Source organism: Pteronotus mesoamericanus, unplaced genomic scaffold, assembly GCF_021234165.1.
Source record: "Pteronotus mesoamericanus isolate MK-2021 breed Mesoamerican mustached bat unplaced genomic scaffold, CSHL_Meso_final contig_116, whole genome shotgun sequence".
NCBI lineage: Eukaryota > Metazoa > Chordata > Mammalia > Chiroptera > Mormoopidae > Pteronotus > Pteronotus mesoamericanus.
The window spans coordinates 6,516,848-6,528,939 of NW_026555027.1; the positions used below are offsets into that span (position 1 = coordinate 6,516,848).

At 46.6% G+C, this 12,092-nt stretch overlaps 1 protein-coding gene across 1 annotated transcript in view; it reads left to right on the forward strand.

Moving 5' to 3' along the window:
* Positions 1-5,859, forward strand: part of SH3BGR (SH3 domain binding glutamate rich protein) — a 28,895-nt gene extending 23,036 nt beyond the window's left edge. Inside the window, exons 6-8 of the mRNA XM_054578471.1 lie at positions 869-898; positions 2,757-2,892; positions 5,426-5,859. Of these exons, the coding sequence (XP_054434446.1) occupies positions 869-898; positions 2,757-2,858 (132 nt within the window). The 3' untranslated portion in view covers positions 2,859-2,892; positions 5,426-5,859. The remainder of the gene's footprint in view (positions 1-868; positions 899-2,756; positions 2,893-5,425) is intronic.
* Positions 5,860-12,092: the final 6,233 nt, after the last annotated feature.

Here is a 12,092-nt window from a genome sequence, read left to right on the forward strand (position 1 = left end):
AAGCCTGTGGCCTCGGTCCCAAGACGGAAGTGGGTGAGAGGATGCGCGTGGCTGCAGTAGCTTGCGCCTGCTCAGCCCGACAGGCCGTGAGCGCGCTGCCAAGTGGTGAGGCCTGAGGGACCCGTCCCTCGCTGAAAGCCACCCGAGTGCTCTGGCCCCAGGGAGGTGTCTCAGAGGGCCCTTTTGGGAACGGATGGGAAGGCTCTTATTTTCTTGCATTTTTAGCAGTTACGTCTTGATTCTCTTACTTTGATGTGAGAAAAACTAGCGATTCCAGTGGGCTGACAGAGCAGGGGCCTGCCTGGGCCTCTGGCGGCCTCAGCCTCCCTCCCCTCGGAGATGTCCCTCTTTAATCAGAAATCAGTGTGTGAACACGATGCGGTTCAGAAGTGGTATCGTTTTGTTCTGATGGAGGAGGAGTTTCTGATCTGGTTTTATTAATTGGTTCAAAGCTGCAGTAAAGGCACGCTTACAAGGACGCAAAGGCAGAAAAGACATAGTTTCATTCAAATTTTCTAATCGCTTACATGTATGGTCTGAAATACTGGTCTGCAATATGCATTGGACATAAAGATAGAATTAAACATATGATTAAGCAGTATTAATCATTAATTATATTTTCTCTGGCATATGAATGACAGAAAAGTGTCTTAATCTCTTAGCATTCCAAGGGCTTGAACATATAATGCATGACATAAGTAGGTGTCACTTAGTTATCATATCTTTGCTGTTTGTATGTTTTATCAATAAACTATTGTCTTTCATTTTGATGAACATGTATTTTATTACAGTTTGCTTAATTTTTAGATGCAATCTCAAACTCATGCTGATTTATATTTTTTCTTTAATGTTGGCTCGTGGACCTAAGGACGAAGAGGGAGAGACAGCAACGGAAGAGGTACAGTTGCAGGTTTAATAGTTGCACTTACAAAAAGCACAGGCTCTTGTAGTGAGAGAACTGTCGCTTTGGCCACATTCTCTTTTTCCCTTGTGAAATAAAGAAGCTGATGCAATCCACGCTCCCAGAAAATCCTCCTTTCACCTGCTGAGAAGGGAACTGGATAAGTGGGAGATAAATTTATCCAGGAGAGGAGGGCTTGGCTCTAGACCTTTTTCTGAGCCTCCGGAAGTGAAGGTGTCATCAGTGAAGCCAGGCTGGGCTGGGCCAGGTCATTAGGTGATTTCTTCTCCATCCTCCCTTCCCGTCGCATTGACTCATGCAATTTATGCAGCATGCATGGTGTCCCATGCTGCTGCGACGGCCGCCTCCTGTCACCTCGCTGGTGAGGCGGGGAGCCCTTCCCTGTGGCTGTGGGGGTGGCTGATGCACCCGACACTGGACAGGTGAGCTGGACAGTGGTTTGCGAGTCACAGGAGGAGGACGCCACGCAGTACAGGGCCACACAGGGGTTGCACTTGGATTGGTCGGACGTGGGCTCTGCTGTATCAAGAGGATGGTGCGCCCCCTGGTTCTCATGGAGGATGTGATTGGCCTGTTTGTATATTTCTGGGGGATAAGCAGGTGCCATGCCCAGTCCCTTTGGTAAGGAGGGTTGCTTGGCAAGGAGGCCTCACGTGTGGGAGCAGCGGGGGAGGGGAATCAGCAGTTAGGCCATTTCAGGTCTTCCCGATTTTACCAGATTTCAAGACAGCAGCACAGGCGTGCGCCTTAGACACTGTGAATTTTAAACATGGAGCTCATCAGTAAGTGTCTGGAAGCTATGTGACCTCAGGAAACCATATGGTTCCAGAATTTCTGGTGGTAATCTATCCAGGGAGAACATTATTGATGTGGGAAGAATTTTTGACCTGCCTCTCCAGTTGAGGTTGTAGGATGGTGGCTCTCATCCACGGGTAGGCATTAGAATCACTTGGTGGTTTTGAACCTCAAGAAGCCTGCCTCCCTCAGGAGACTAAGGCCCTCCAGACTAAGACTGGCTGGCCTTCGGGGTGTCTGAGAGAGCTATGTTCCAGAGGCTTCCACTGAGGGAAAAGGGATGAGAGATCACATAGAGATAACACTAGCTTCTAGTTCCTTGTTTGGGGCATAGGCTTCCTCCCATGGCCAAGGACAAAAAAGAATTAAAATTAGCCCTGGCTGCTGTGGCTCAGTGGATCAAATGCTGGCCTGTGAACCAAAATGTCACTGGTTTGATTCCCAGTCAGGGCACGTGCCTGGGTTGCAGGCCTGGTCCCTAGTTTGGGGCGTGCGAGAGGCAACCGATCAATGTTTCTCTCCCTCTCTTTCTCCCTTCCCTCTCTCTAAAAGTAAATAAATAAAATCATTAAAAAAATTAAAATTAGAAATGTAAAAGAAATATACACATTCAATAAAATAAAACATTTAAGAAAGAAATGTCTTAAGTGAATAAAAGTAGAGTAAGAACTAAAATATAAGAGAATCAAGATAAAAGGTTAAGAATTAATAATAAGAAAGTATTCAAAATTAAGAATATTGAGGATATAAGATGTAAATGTGCAATTAAAACAGTAAAAGAAAAATTAGAAAGCAGTGTTGAAATTATTAAGGATAAAATTTAAAGGAATAAAATTCAACCTCTGTAACATGCAATTTAAACTGTCTTTGGGCTCGCAGGCGTGTGTATTGTGGTCTGCGGTGCGCGCTGTGTGGTGTGTGTGCTGGGTGGGGAGTATGGGAGGCCCTCAACTCTGGTTTGAGGCTTTACACTCCATTCCTCACTGTATCTGTTGACCCTTACCCTCCCCAATAATAAAGCGATTTTTGTTACAAACAGACGGGAGAAGTAACTGAGGAGGGAGCAGAAGGCGAAGCAGAGGAAGAGGAAGCTGAAAAAGGAGAAGAAGAAGGAGAAGAAGGAGGAGAAGAAGATTCGTAGGCCTTTCCATGCTTTATTTCTTCAAGTGTTTCAGGTAGTCACCTAATACTGGGGTTGAAAACTTGCTTATTACCGCATGATCTCTATACTGCATTTCAGGGGTAACAGTAGTGGCTTCTAGTTCAAATCCATCTGTCTCCCTCCCCGAGGCTTTCTGGAGCCGCACGCCTGGTGGACTCCGTCAGACTCACAGCTTAGGCCCCAGGGCAGGGGAGCCTATGATTCTAGGAAAGATTTGAGGAAGAGCCTGTTTTCTGCTTATTTTCTCCTCTTTCTCCACATGACCCTTGTTTACGTGAAGTGAAGGTCCAGGCGGTGTTCTGCTATCCACCTTCTAGAACACAGACTCCTCCACTGACCAGTACACTTCCATGTTATAGGGAGTGACAGTTGATGTTCACAGTGGTGGCAATAAATCGTAACTTTAAAAAACCACAAAGCTGGCTGTCATTCATGAAAGAAATATTGTTGCTAGATATTTAGTGATAAGAGCTTGGCATTACATATCCGTTGATTAAATATTAACCAGAAGACTCATGTAGAAACGCCGTGGACTGTGGTCACCTCACTTTAGGGATCTTTGACGAGTGCACTTGCTGCCTCATAGTTTTAAACTTCTACTCAGGAAGGAAAACAATTGTGTAATCCTTAAGCTTGGTAAGTGCCATCTAAATATATTCATAAGATAATGATAGCATCTAATGATAGTAGATATAAGAACATGGGGCAAGTGCTCAAGTGTGGTGGGCCATACAGTAAAACAGTGTGCGAAAACACCTAATGTGCTGTGAAAATAGCTACCAGTCACATACCAAATGCCTATGGGAAATATATTGTTATCATGTGACCTGCAACCCAACTGGAGGCTGCACTTTGCTCTGGTGCTATAAGGGTTCTTTTTAAAATTAAAATTAATAATGTAAAAAAGTGTCTTTACCGCCCGTGCCATGCTTCCACTGACGCCTACGGCAGGTTTCTGGGCCGCGGAGGTCAGAGGCCGGGAGGCAGGAGGAAGCGAGGGGTCAGCCCGCATCCACACCGCAGGTCTTCGCGAGGTCCGCGGTCAACTCGGAGCCCGTTTAGGGTTAGGGTGCGCGGAGGGTTCCCGTGGAGAAGGAACAAGAAGTCCCTGGTGCTTTGGCAAATACCTGCTCACGAGTAACCCCACTCCAGGTACCGCAGACCGATTTGAACAGCACGAACCTCCCCTCCTCACATACTTACGCCTAACCGTGAAAAGCTGACACACAGTCTGGGGGCGCAGGGCGTTCTGAGGAAACCCTAGCGCTGGCGAGAGGGGCCGTCACAATTTGTTACTGGACCACGAGCGTCTCCCCGCTCATGCATTTCAACCGCACAGCGGAATCTAGCCCGTCGTTGGATGCCTTCCCGGGAGCTTTCTTTCGTGTTCTGGGCCCATAGATTTCTACCCTAAGGCCTAATGTTATCATCTTGCGCATGCTTCCTTTTATTTTATTTATTTATTGTTTATTTATTTTCTGTTATTACTATGGAGGAGCCCGTTGTCAGCCCCTCATCCCATTTCTAAGGAATGGGTTGGGGCCCATATTTGAAAAAAAGAACATCAGCAAGATTAGTTTTCAGAGGTTTATCTGAAGAATAGTTGGAAAGGAAAATATGCTGATATGTATCCTTATACCAAAAAAAAAAAAAAAAAAAAAAATCCCCACAATAAAAGACCCAGGTGTGCTGTTAAATTCATTTCTATTCACCCTGATTGTGATGTTCTTTAAGAACTATGGAATTCTAATGTGGTAATTATAATAAAATATCGAATGTGACACGGTGCAGCTGAGAGAATCCTTCATGTAGCCAGATGGCTTTGTAGGCTGATTTAAAAAAAAAAAAAAAAGAGAGCACATTCTGTGGGTTTTTCTGATGGCTTCTGGTTTGGAATCCAGTCAGTCCACAGGAGTCTGTTGCGGGGTCACAATGGCTGACAGGGAAGGCGTGCCTCAGACAGCTCCCTCCGTCCCACCCTGACCGCTGGAGAGATTCAATGTCCTTCTTTAAAACGCAGCCTGGCGGTACAATGAGACATTCGGCAAACCGTCCAGCTTCCAAAGACACGCCCATCCCATAGCTTGCATAGGTGGCGTTAGGGGAGAGCGTGGCAGTGAACGGAACTAGGAACACTTCTTATTTCCTGCGTTTGAAATTGACACTCAGGTGAAGCCCCAGGAGAAACATCAGGTAGCACGAGACTGAAGTCTCGCTCCGAAGGGTCTCCTGCAGGACAGGACTGTAAACCGACCCTCTCCATTCGTTCTCAATGAGGACACAGTGGGGACACCCTCAAAACCAAAGATGTGGCCTTGCTTATGGCGTTTGCTATGTGCTAAAACAGAGAAAGCTGTCAACCCGGTCTGAGTTCCCATGAGAAAGACTTAAATTCCCTTTCTTGCACTTGGAACCAATGATGAGTAGTGGTTTACGGAATGAAAGGCAATACTTACCTTTCTTGCATGACAAGCAATGAGGATTGTGCTAAACATTCTTTTTCTCCCTTTAACAGTCATCTCCCTCACACTTTCCCTGTCTTTCAGAAAGCCCACGTCATGAAGCAACATTTCAACCATCTCCCCACAAACCAGACTTGACAAGCGCCTCGGCCTGAAGCGAGCCTACCTCTCGGAACATCTGGGGCTCACGGCGGGGGTGGGGGCGCAGTGACACAGCGAGGTCGTCCATCTGTGCGTGGAGCTGTCCACAGACATAGAATTCAGCATCAAGACAACACATGCATACCTCCACGGGCCTGACATTTTTGGCCTTTGCCTAATTTTTTCTTTTCTTTTTTGCTCTGCATGAATAGACCTTCTAATACCCTGAACAAAAAAATGATTTCCATATATAGAACTTCTCTGTGTGCTAGGACAAGTATTTCTTTGTATGTGCCTGATGCTACTTGCCTCAGAATTAGCTTTCGAAATAAAATGCTTTCCAGAGAACAAGCACACAAATAAAGATTAATAGCAAAGATCTTGTCCCAAGAGCATCTGATGTTGCAGTTTAGGTCCCTACTTGTATGTGCCTGAACTCAATCTATTGCCACGTCCAGATCCGCCGCAGAACTTTTCTGTCTGCATTGGGTTGGCTGTGTTTTGTTTCACTGATTGTTTGGTCTGTGTTTTCAAACACCACTGAGCATCTTGTTACGTCATATTCTTGTGTGACACACAGCGCTGTGTGCGTTATCTTTGAAGCCTTGTCCAAAAGGGGGGGTATCATCCCCGTGTGTGGGGATAATAGCAAGGGTAAATACATTTACAGCCCAGGGTCCTTTGCCCGTTTCTGCGCTGAAGGGAGTGGCTGCCGCTTTCTCCCGACTGAGCGGCAGCCGTGGCTGTGATGTGCTGAGCCTGGACCTGCAATTTTGCCTCCTGATGCCAGAGCGCCTGTCCCCGCCACCGACAGAGCTCGTCCAGCCCCCATGACTCCTCCACCAGGTAGGTTTCACAGCGCGTTTCTGCTCACCTGCTGCACCTTGGTTTATCATAGATGTTTTTCTTTCTTGGAAGATTTTGTTGCCATCTCTCCCCTTTTGATGAATGTGCTATTTATTCCTTATATTTTTCTTGCTGTAAACGTTGCTTCTGTGCTGTTGGAATAGCTCATCCCCTTGCTTTTTAAGGATAGTTTTCTAATTGATTACGGCAACTCAGCTGGGCGTGGCCGCCAACTTTTCCTCCCCCTGAGTCTGCTGATTGTTTTGCAGCGAAGAAGCCTGTGTGTTTTATTTGAGGATGTTCTCCGTGGTGGCAGAAGCCGTGTGGATCTCAGAAACTCTGGAGAACACCTCTTTTCTAGCTGCCCTAATAAAAAAAACAGGCATTTTGAAGAGAATTAAGATGATTTTGTTCCAAATCATTGATGTAGATGACTTTAAAAACATTTCTCTCTTTGCTAAAAATAACATGAGAGGCTGGACTGAAATGTGAATTCATGCAATTAATAAATTAATTTTTGTGTGTAGTTCACTGCACTAAGTTACGTCCATTTAAAAGCATGTTTTTTTCATAACAGCTCCATGCACACATAGGCCTCACACTTTGGCTGTTCTCTAGGCTGATGTTTAACTCTTTTGTGATAGGGTGGGATGAAGATAGGTTTATGCAACTCGGAGCCAATTTTCCTACTATTTCTCACATTTGTAAATGAAAATAAGTATTTGTGCTAATGATAAGCAAAGATAACAAACCAGGCCACTTGTTTAAATTGGATTACTTTTTTGTTAAGTTGTCTTTCTGTAGTCATAAAAGGAATATTCTAGGAGGGTGTTTTTATTTACATTACATTTTCTTTAAAGGAATATTGAAATGCAGACATTATTTAGAGAACAATACCATATAAATTGAATAAGTTCTCTTGCAACTCAGTTCTCAGGCTTAACCTTCAGTGGCTAGTGGGCCCAGGGGCAGAGAGAGGAAAATCCTCAAATATGGGCTGTGCAATATCAAAATATAATTTAAAGAATCCACATGCCTTATCAATATAGGAAGTTTCTGGAAACTGAAAAGCGTTATGAATATGTAAAAAAGAATAAAGAAAACCCCAGTGAACAAGCAAAATCATTCTGCAGAAAAGAGACACCACCAGAAAATGAAATAATTATATGATTTATATATAATTATATGATGATTTGATGCTAGTAGAAGTGGAAAGAGTTTGGTTTATTAGTTGACAGGAATCCTAAACATTCAAAGTTAACTGTTCCTTTTGTGTTTTTAATTAGAAAAGCAAATACCCCCAAATTTGAAGGCATTTTTCTAACCACTAACCATGAAGTGCGCCCTTCTCCCCTCTGCGTTTTCTCTCCCTTGCTTCCTTGCATTTCTGTGGGTTGAAATCATTTGGTACAAGGACCCAAGATGTGCAGTATGGATGCCTTGTGGTTGTCATTGAGTTCTTAGCTTTCCAGGTGAAGTGTGAGAGGTGGACAAACAGAATGAAATGTATTGCCGGAGAAGATTCTTGAGGAACATTTGAAACGGTTTTCTTTCAAAAGCAGTGTAGCCGTTACACCTGTGCGTGCACGGTTACGTGAAGTGGCCCCGGTGAATTGTAGTAACAGAGAATGACCATTAGGTGGGGACAAACACAAGCTTCTTGTTAAATGCCTGCGCGCGAGCCCGACGGACGTGTTCAGGTCCGGGTTCGGTTGCAGGCAGAAGGTGGGCTTACGGTCTCTGTTAGCCAGAGGAAAAACTAACAAACAGAAAAACTCCACACCACTTGGTCCATTAATTTGTGTGTTGTTTATAAGAATTTGATCCAAGATCATTTATTTTGGGCAAAATGTTATTTACGTCTTTTTCAAAGACATTAAAACCAATAATTGATGGTTCGAATGTCGTAGCTTTGTATTACACACAGAAGGAGTCAAAATGCAGCCAGCTATCGGGCACCCAATGACAAGTCTGATAACGATGCAGGATCTTCCTTGAGCCTGTAGGTGGTTCTAGCTCCTCAGAGAAGAACAAACAGAACCCTGGTTGGCCAAGTGACTGTCATCCTCTGTTTCCAGCCTCTTAGTCATAACATATTTCCAAATATCTGGAAATAGAGTCATGCTCCTCCCCAAAGCATTCATTTTATGATTGTGTAAGACACTCGACTTTGTAGAAAAATGTAGTTTCTTTTGGAAGGACTTTCTCATAAGTGGAAAAACGAGTTGCTAAAACTTTAAAATGAATCAGTAGGTTGGGTCGTTTTCTAGACCTGGAAACCTGGACATTGTCCGCAGACACCGCAGTGCCCTCAGGGTAAGGACTCACAGTGGAAAGGCTCTGCCAGGCGGTGTGAGGGGCCCAGAGGGGCTGGGGTGTTGCAAAGTAACCACTAACGTTGGGAGTGGGGGGGACTCAGTCCAGCGCAGCCGCCGGTCCCGTCAGGGCGGGAGCCTGACGCCTTCTCTCGCCTGCTCGCATAAATCCAGCTCAGCTTAGGGTTAAAATTAGACGGCTGGTTTTGCGTTTCATAGTATTTTTATTCGCTAACATTGATTGGGAACCTGCCTGAGTCAGGCTCTGCGTTGAGGGCTTCACATAATCCCGTGGTAACCCGATGAGGTGGATCCCACCCTCATTTGCAGGTAAGGAAACTGATACAGGGGTGAGTTCAGTATGTGCGGAAGGTCACGCAGCCTGGAAATGGCCGGGCTGGGTCTCGGGTCCAGCTGAGTTCCACTCCGAAGCATGGGCCAGCCTGCCCAGCAAACCCTTTCTCTCTGTCCTTGGCCATGGCCTCGACCCCTGGACAGGGCTGGCTGGGGTGGTGTGCAGGGTGCGCGCTGGACGCAGGCTGCACCCTTCTCGGGCCTCCTTGGGTCCACATAGTCTCCTTTAGACTTGCTGCCACGGTCCAGGCGAACCATCAGGGGGCAGCCGGTTTCTCTTTCTCCTAAGTTCTCGGGATGCTCGCTACGGCCACCACCAGTTACAGAGGGAATTGACCCCCCCACCCCCGCCCCCAGCCATGACAATTTACTGAAACAACTCGCAGGACCCAGGGAAGCACAACACTTATGATTATAATCGACTCTGTAAGATACACACGAACAGACACATGAACATGTACACGGAGCAAGGGCCGGTAGGGTTGTAAGAGGGGCACCCACTTCCCTGTGGAGTAGGGATGCACCGCCTCATGCCCACGGCATGTTCCGCAACCAGAAAACTCCCCCAAACGCATCTTTCTGAGGTCTTTCTCAAGGTTTCATTTCTTAGGCAGGATTGAATAGACCACGGGCCATTGGTGCTTCAACTCCATCTCCAGCTCCCCTCCCTCCTTGGAGGTGGGGCTGGGGATGAGGCTGGAAGTTCTAACCCAATCACATGACTAGCTTTTCTGGCAACCGACTCCCATCGGAAGCTTTCTAGGTCCCCTGACTCCTCACGGGTCATCTCAAGGACCGAAGGGGCTCTTATGAGTAACAAGAGACGGTCCCATCACTCAGGACAGTCCCAGGTTTCTGAGAGCCCTGTGCCCGCAGCTGGAGACTGAGGTCAGATATACTTCTATTTTACCCTCATACCCACAGTAGGTGCAGGGTTTGATGGGTCCTGACAAACATGTCGCTTCATGCAACCAACATTCCAAGAAGATCCAGAACATTCCTATCACTCCGCAAAGTTCCCCTGTCCTCCTCAGCAGGTGAGCGCTGCCTGCTCCGCCGGCCCCAGGCAACCTCTCCTTGGTTTTCTGACACTGTACTTATTTCCGCTCTTTTGTTGCGCTTCTCTCCCTTCTCAAAATATTTTGGAGATTCATGCATGTTGGTATCAGCAGTTTGTTTCTTTCATTTGCTGAGCAGGGGATTGTCAGAGTTCGTTTACTCATACATCTGTTGGTGGATATCGGAGTCATTTCCTGCTTGTGGATATTTTGAATAAAGGCCATGAACACTTGTGGACAGATTCTTTTGTAGACAAAAGTATTTATTTCTGTTGAGTAAATACCAAGATTGTAGGTTTTTGAGGACAGAGGGCACACGTCGTCGTCTGTGTGACTCAGGGCACAGAACCTTGAGCCTATGTGTTCAACGAATTTCTTGGTCAGAAAAGGGAACGCAACTCACTGTTTGCTATGTGCCAGATACTGTTTAAGAGATTTTCCATATATTGTGTTATTTAGTCCTTCCACCAACCTTCAGACCTAAGTGTTATTTTTACAGAATTGTATTTCTGGCTGAGGAAACAGAAACATTACGGAGCCTGCAGGGAAACCCTTGGCTGGTGAGCTGTGCAATGAGGCTGCAAACTGTCTTTTTGCCTCTAAAGGCCATGTTAATTTGTGACTCCGATTTTTGGCTGCCTGCCCAAACAGCTAAGCTGATTTCATTTGCGGGAAATCCTTCAATCCTCCAGAGCCTCTGCGGCAGTGACGGCGGCTTTCTGGCCGCTGCACTGGGTCAGACCTCTCTGCAGCGAAGGGTAAGAGTCATCCGACACTCTGGGGCACTGACTGTTTTGTCATATCACTGACTTAAAGATAAGAGCCTTGTCAGGCAGATTTTAAAAGTTTACCTGCCTTTTTTCACACTATCAACTTTTTGCTATTAAGCTAATTCTCCACTGTGGCCTTGTGGGAATTTAGTCTAATTACCTGGCTCTCCACGTTCTGCCTCTGAGTAAATTGCACTTCCACAATGTCCGCAGGCTCCTCTGGGGCCTTTTTGTTGAGTCGCAGGAATCTTCTGGAGAAAAAGAGAATCTTGTGGGGATTCAGTGTCCGTCTCCTCCCAGTGAGTGGGAAAAGCAGGCGAGAGAGCGCTCGCTGGCAGAGTTGAGCGTGGCCCACGGCACCGGACGGAGGTGAGAGCAGGCCGCAGTGGGCTGGCTGTGCTGGGTCGCGCTGGCTTGGCCAGGGGATTAACAAAATGTGGACACAATACTTTGGTGGCAGCAGGTGAATGGCCTGCTGCCCCGGCGCCTTCCTGGACCACCCTTCTCTCCACTGCTCCACAATCCAGCTCCTGAAGGGTTAGCCCCCATCTCTACGCAGGGCCGCTGAGCCCTGTTCCAATGTCTCAGCCATGTCTGTTGCCACCAGTCGGTCCCCATGACACAAAATTGTTAAAGTGTTTGAATAGAACTCCTGGCAACCATTCTTTTTCTTTCTTTCTTTTTTTTTAATCAAGTCAATCACATTCTTACCCCACTTTTCAGTATTAAAAACCCAACAAACTGTTGCCTTCTCCCCTCACAATGCAAACTCATACATTAAGTACAAACAATCCAGTTAAAGTTTATTTCCATGTTTTTCTGGCCATGCCAAAGCACAGGCAGACATCGCAGTCTAACAGGTGTGAGCGTGAATTTGGGGGGTTAGACAGCTTCACTTGTGATTTTTGAGTCTGTTACTTCCTCGCGTGGGCGGTCCTTGGCAAGTTGCAGCAAGTCACACAGCTTCTCTATGCCTCAGTTTCCTCCCCTGTAAGTAGAATGGGTAACATCTACTTCACAATGTTGCTGGGGGTAAATGAACGAATGGGTGCAAAGGCTCTCCCGCCGGGCTCCCTAGTGCTGGCCAGCGCCTCAGCCGGGCTCCTGGGGTCCGTCAGTGCCCAGTGCTGCCACGAGACACCTGAGGCTGCCGCCGGTGGCTCCAAAGCGGCAGCTTCCGCTGCTTCCCTTCTGACTGACTCTGTAGACATTGATTTCAGCACCTGCCTTTCTGCTTTCTTTTTCAGTCAGAGGTTCTTTCCCTAAG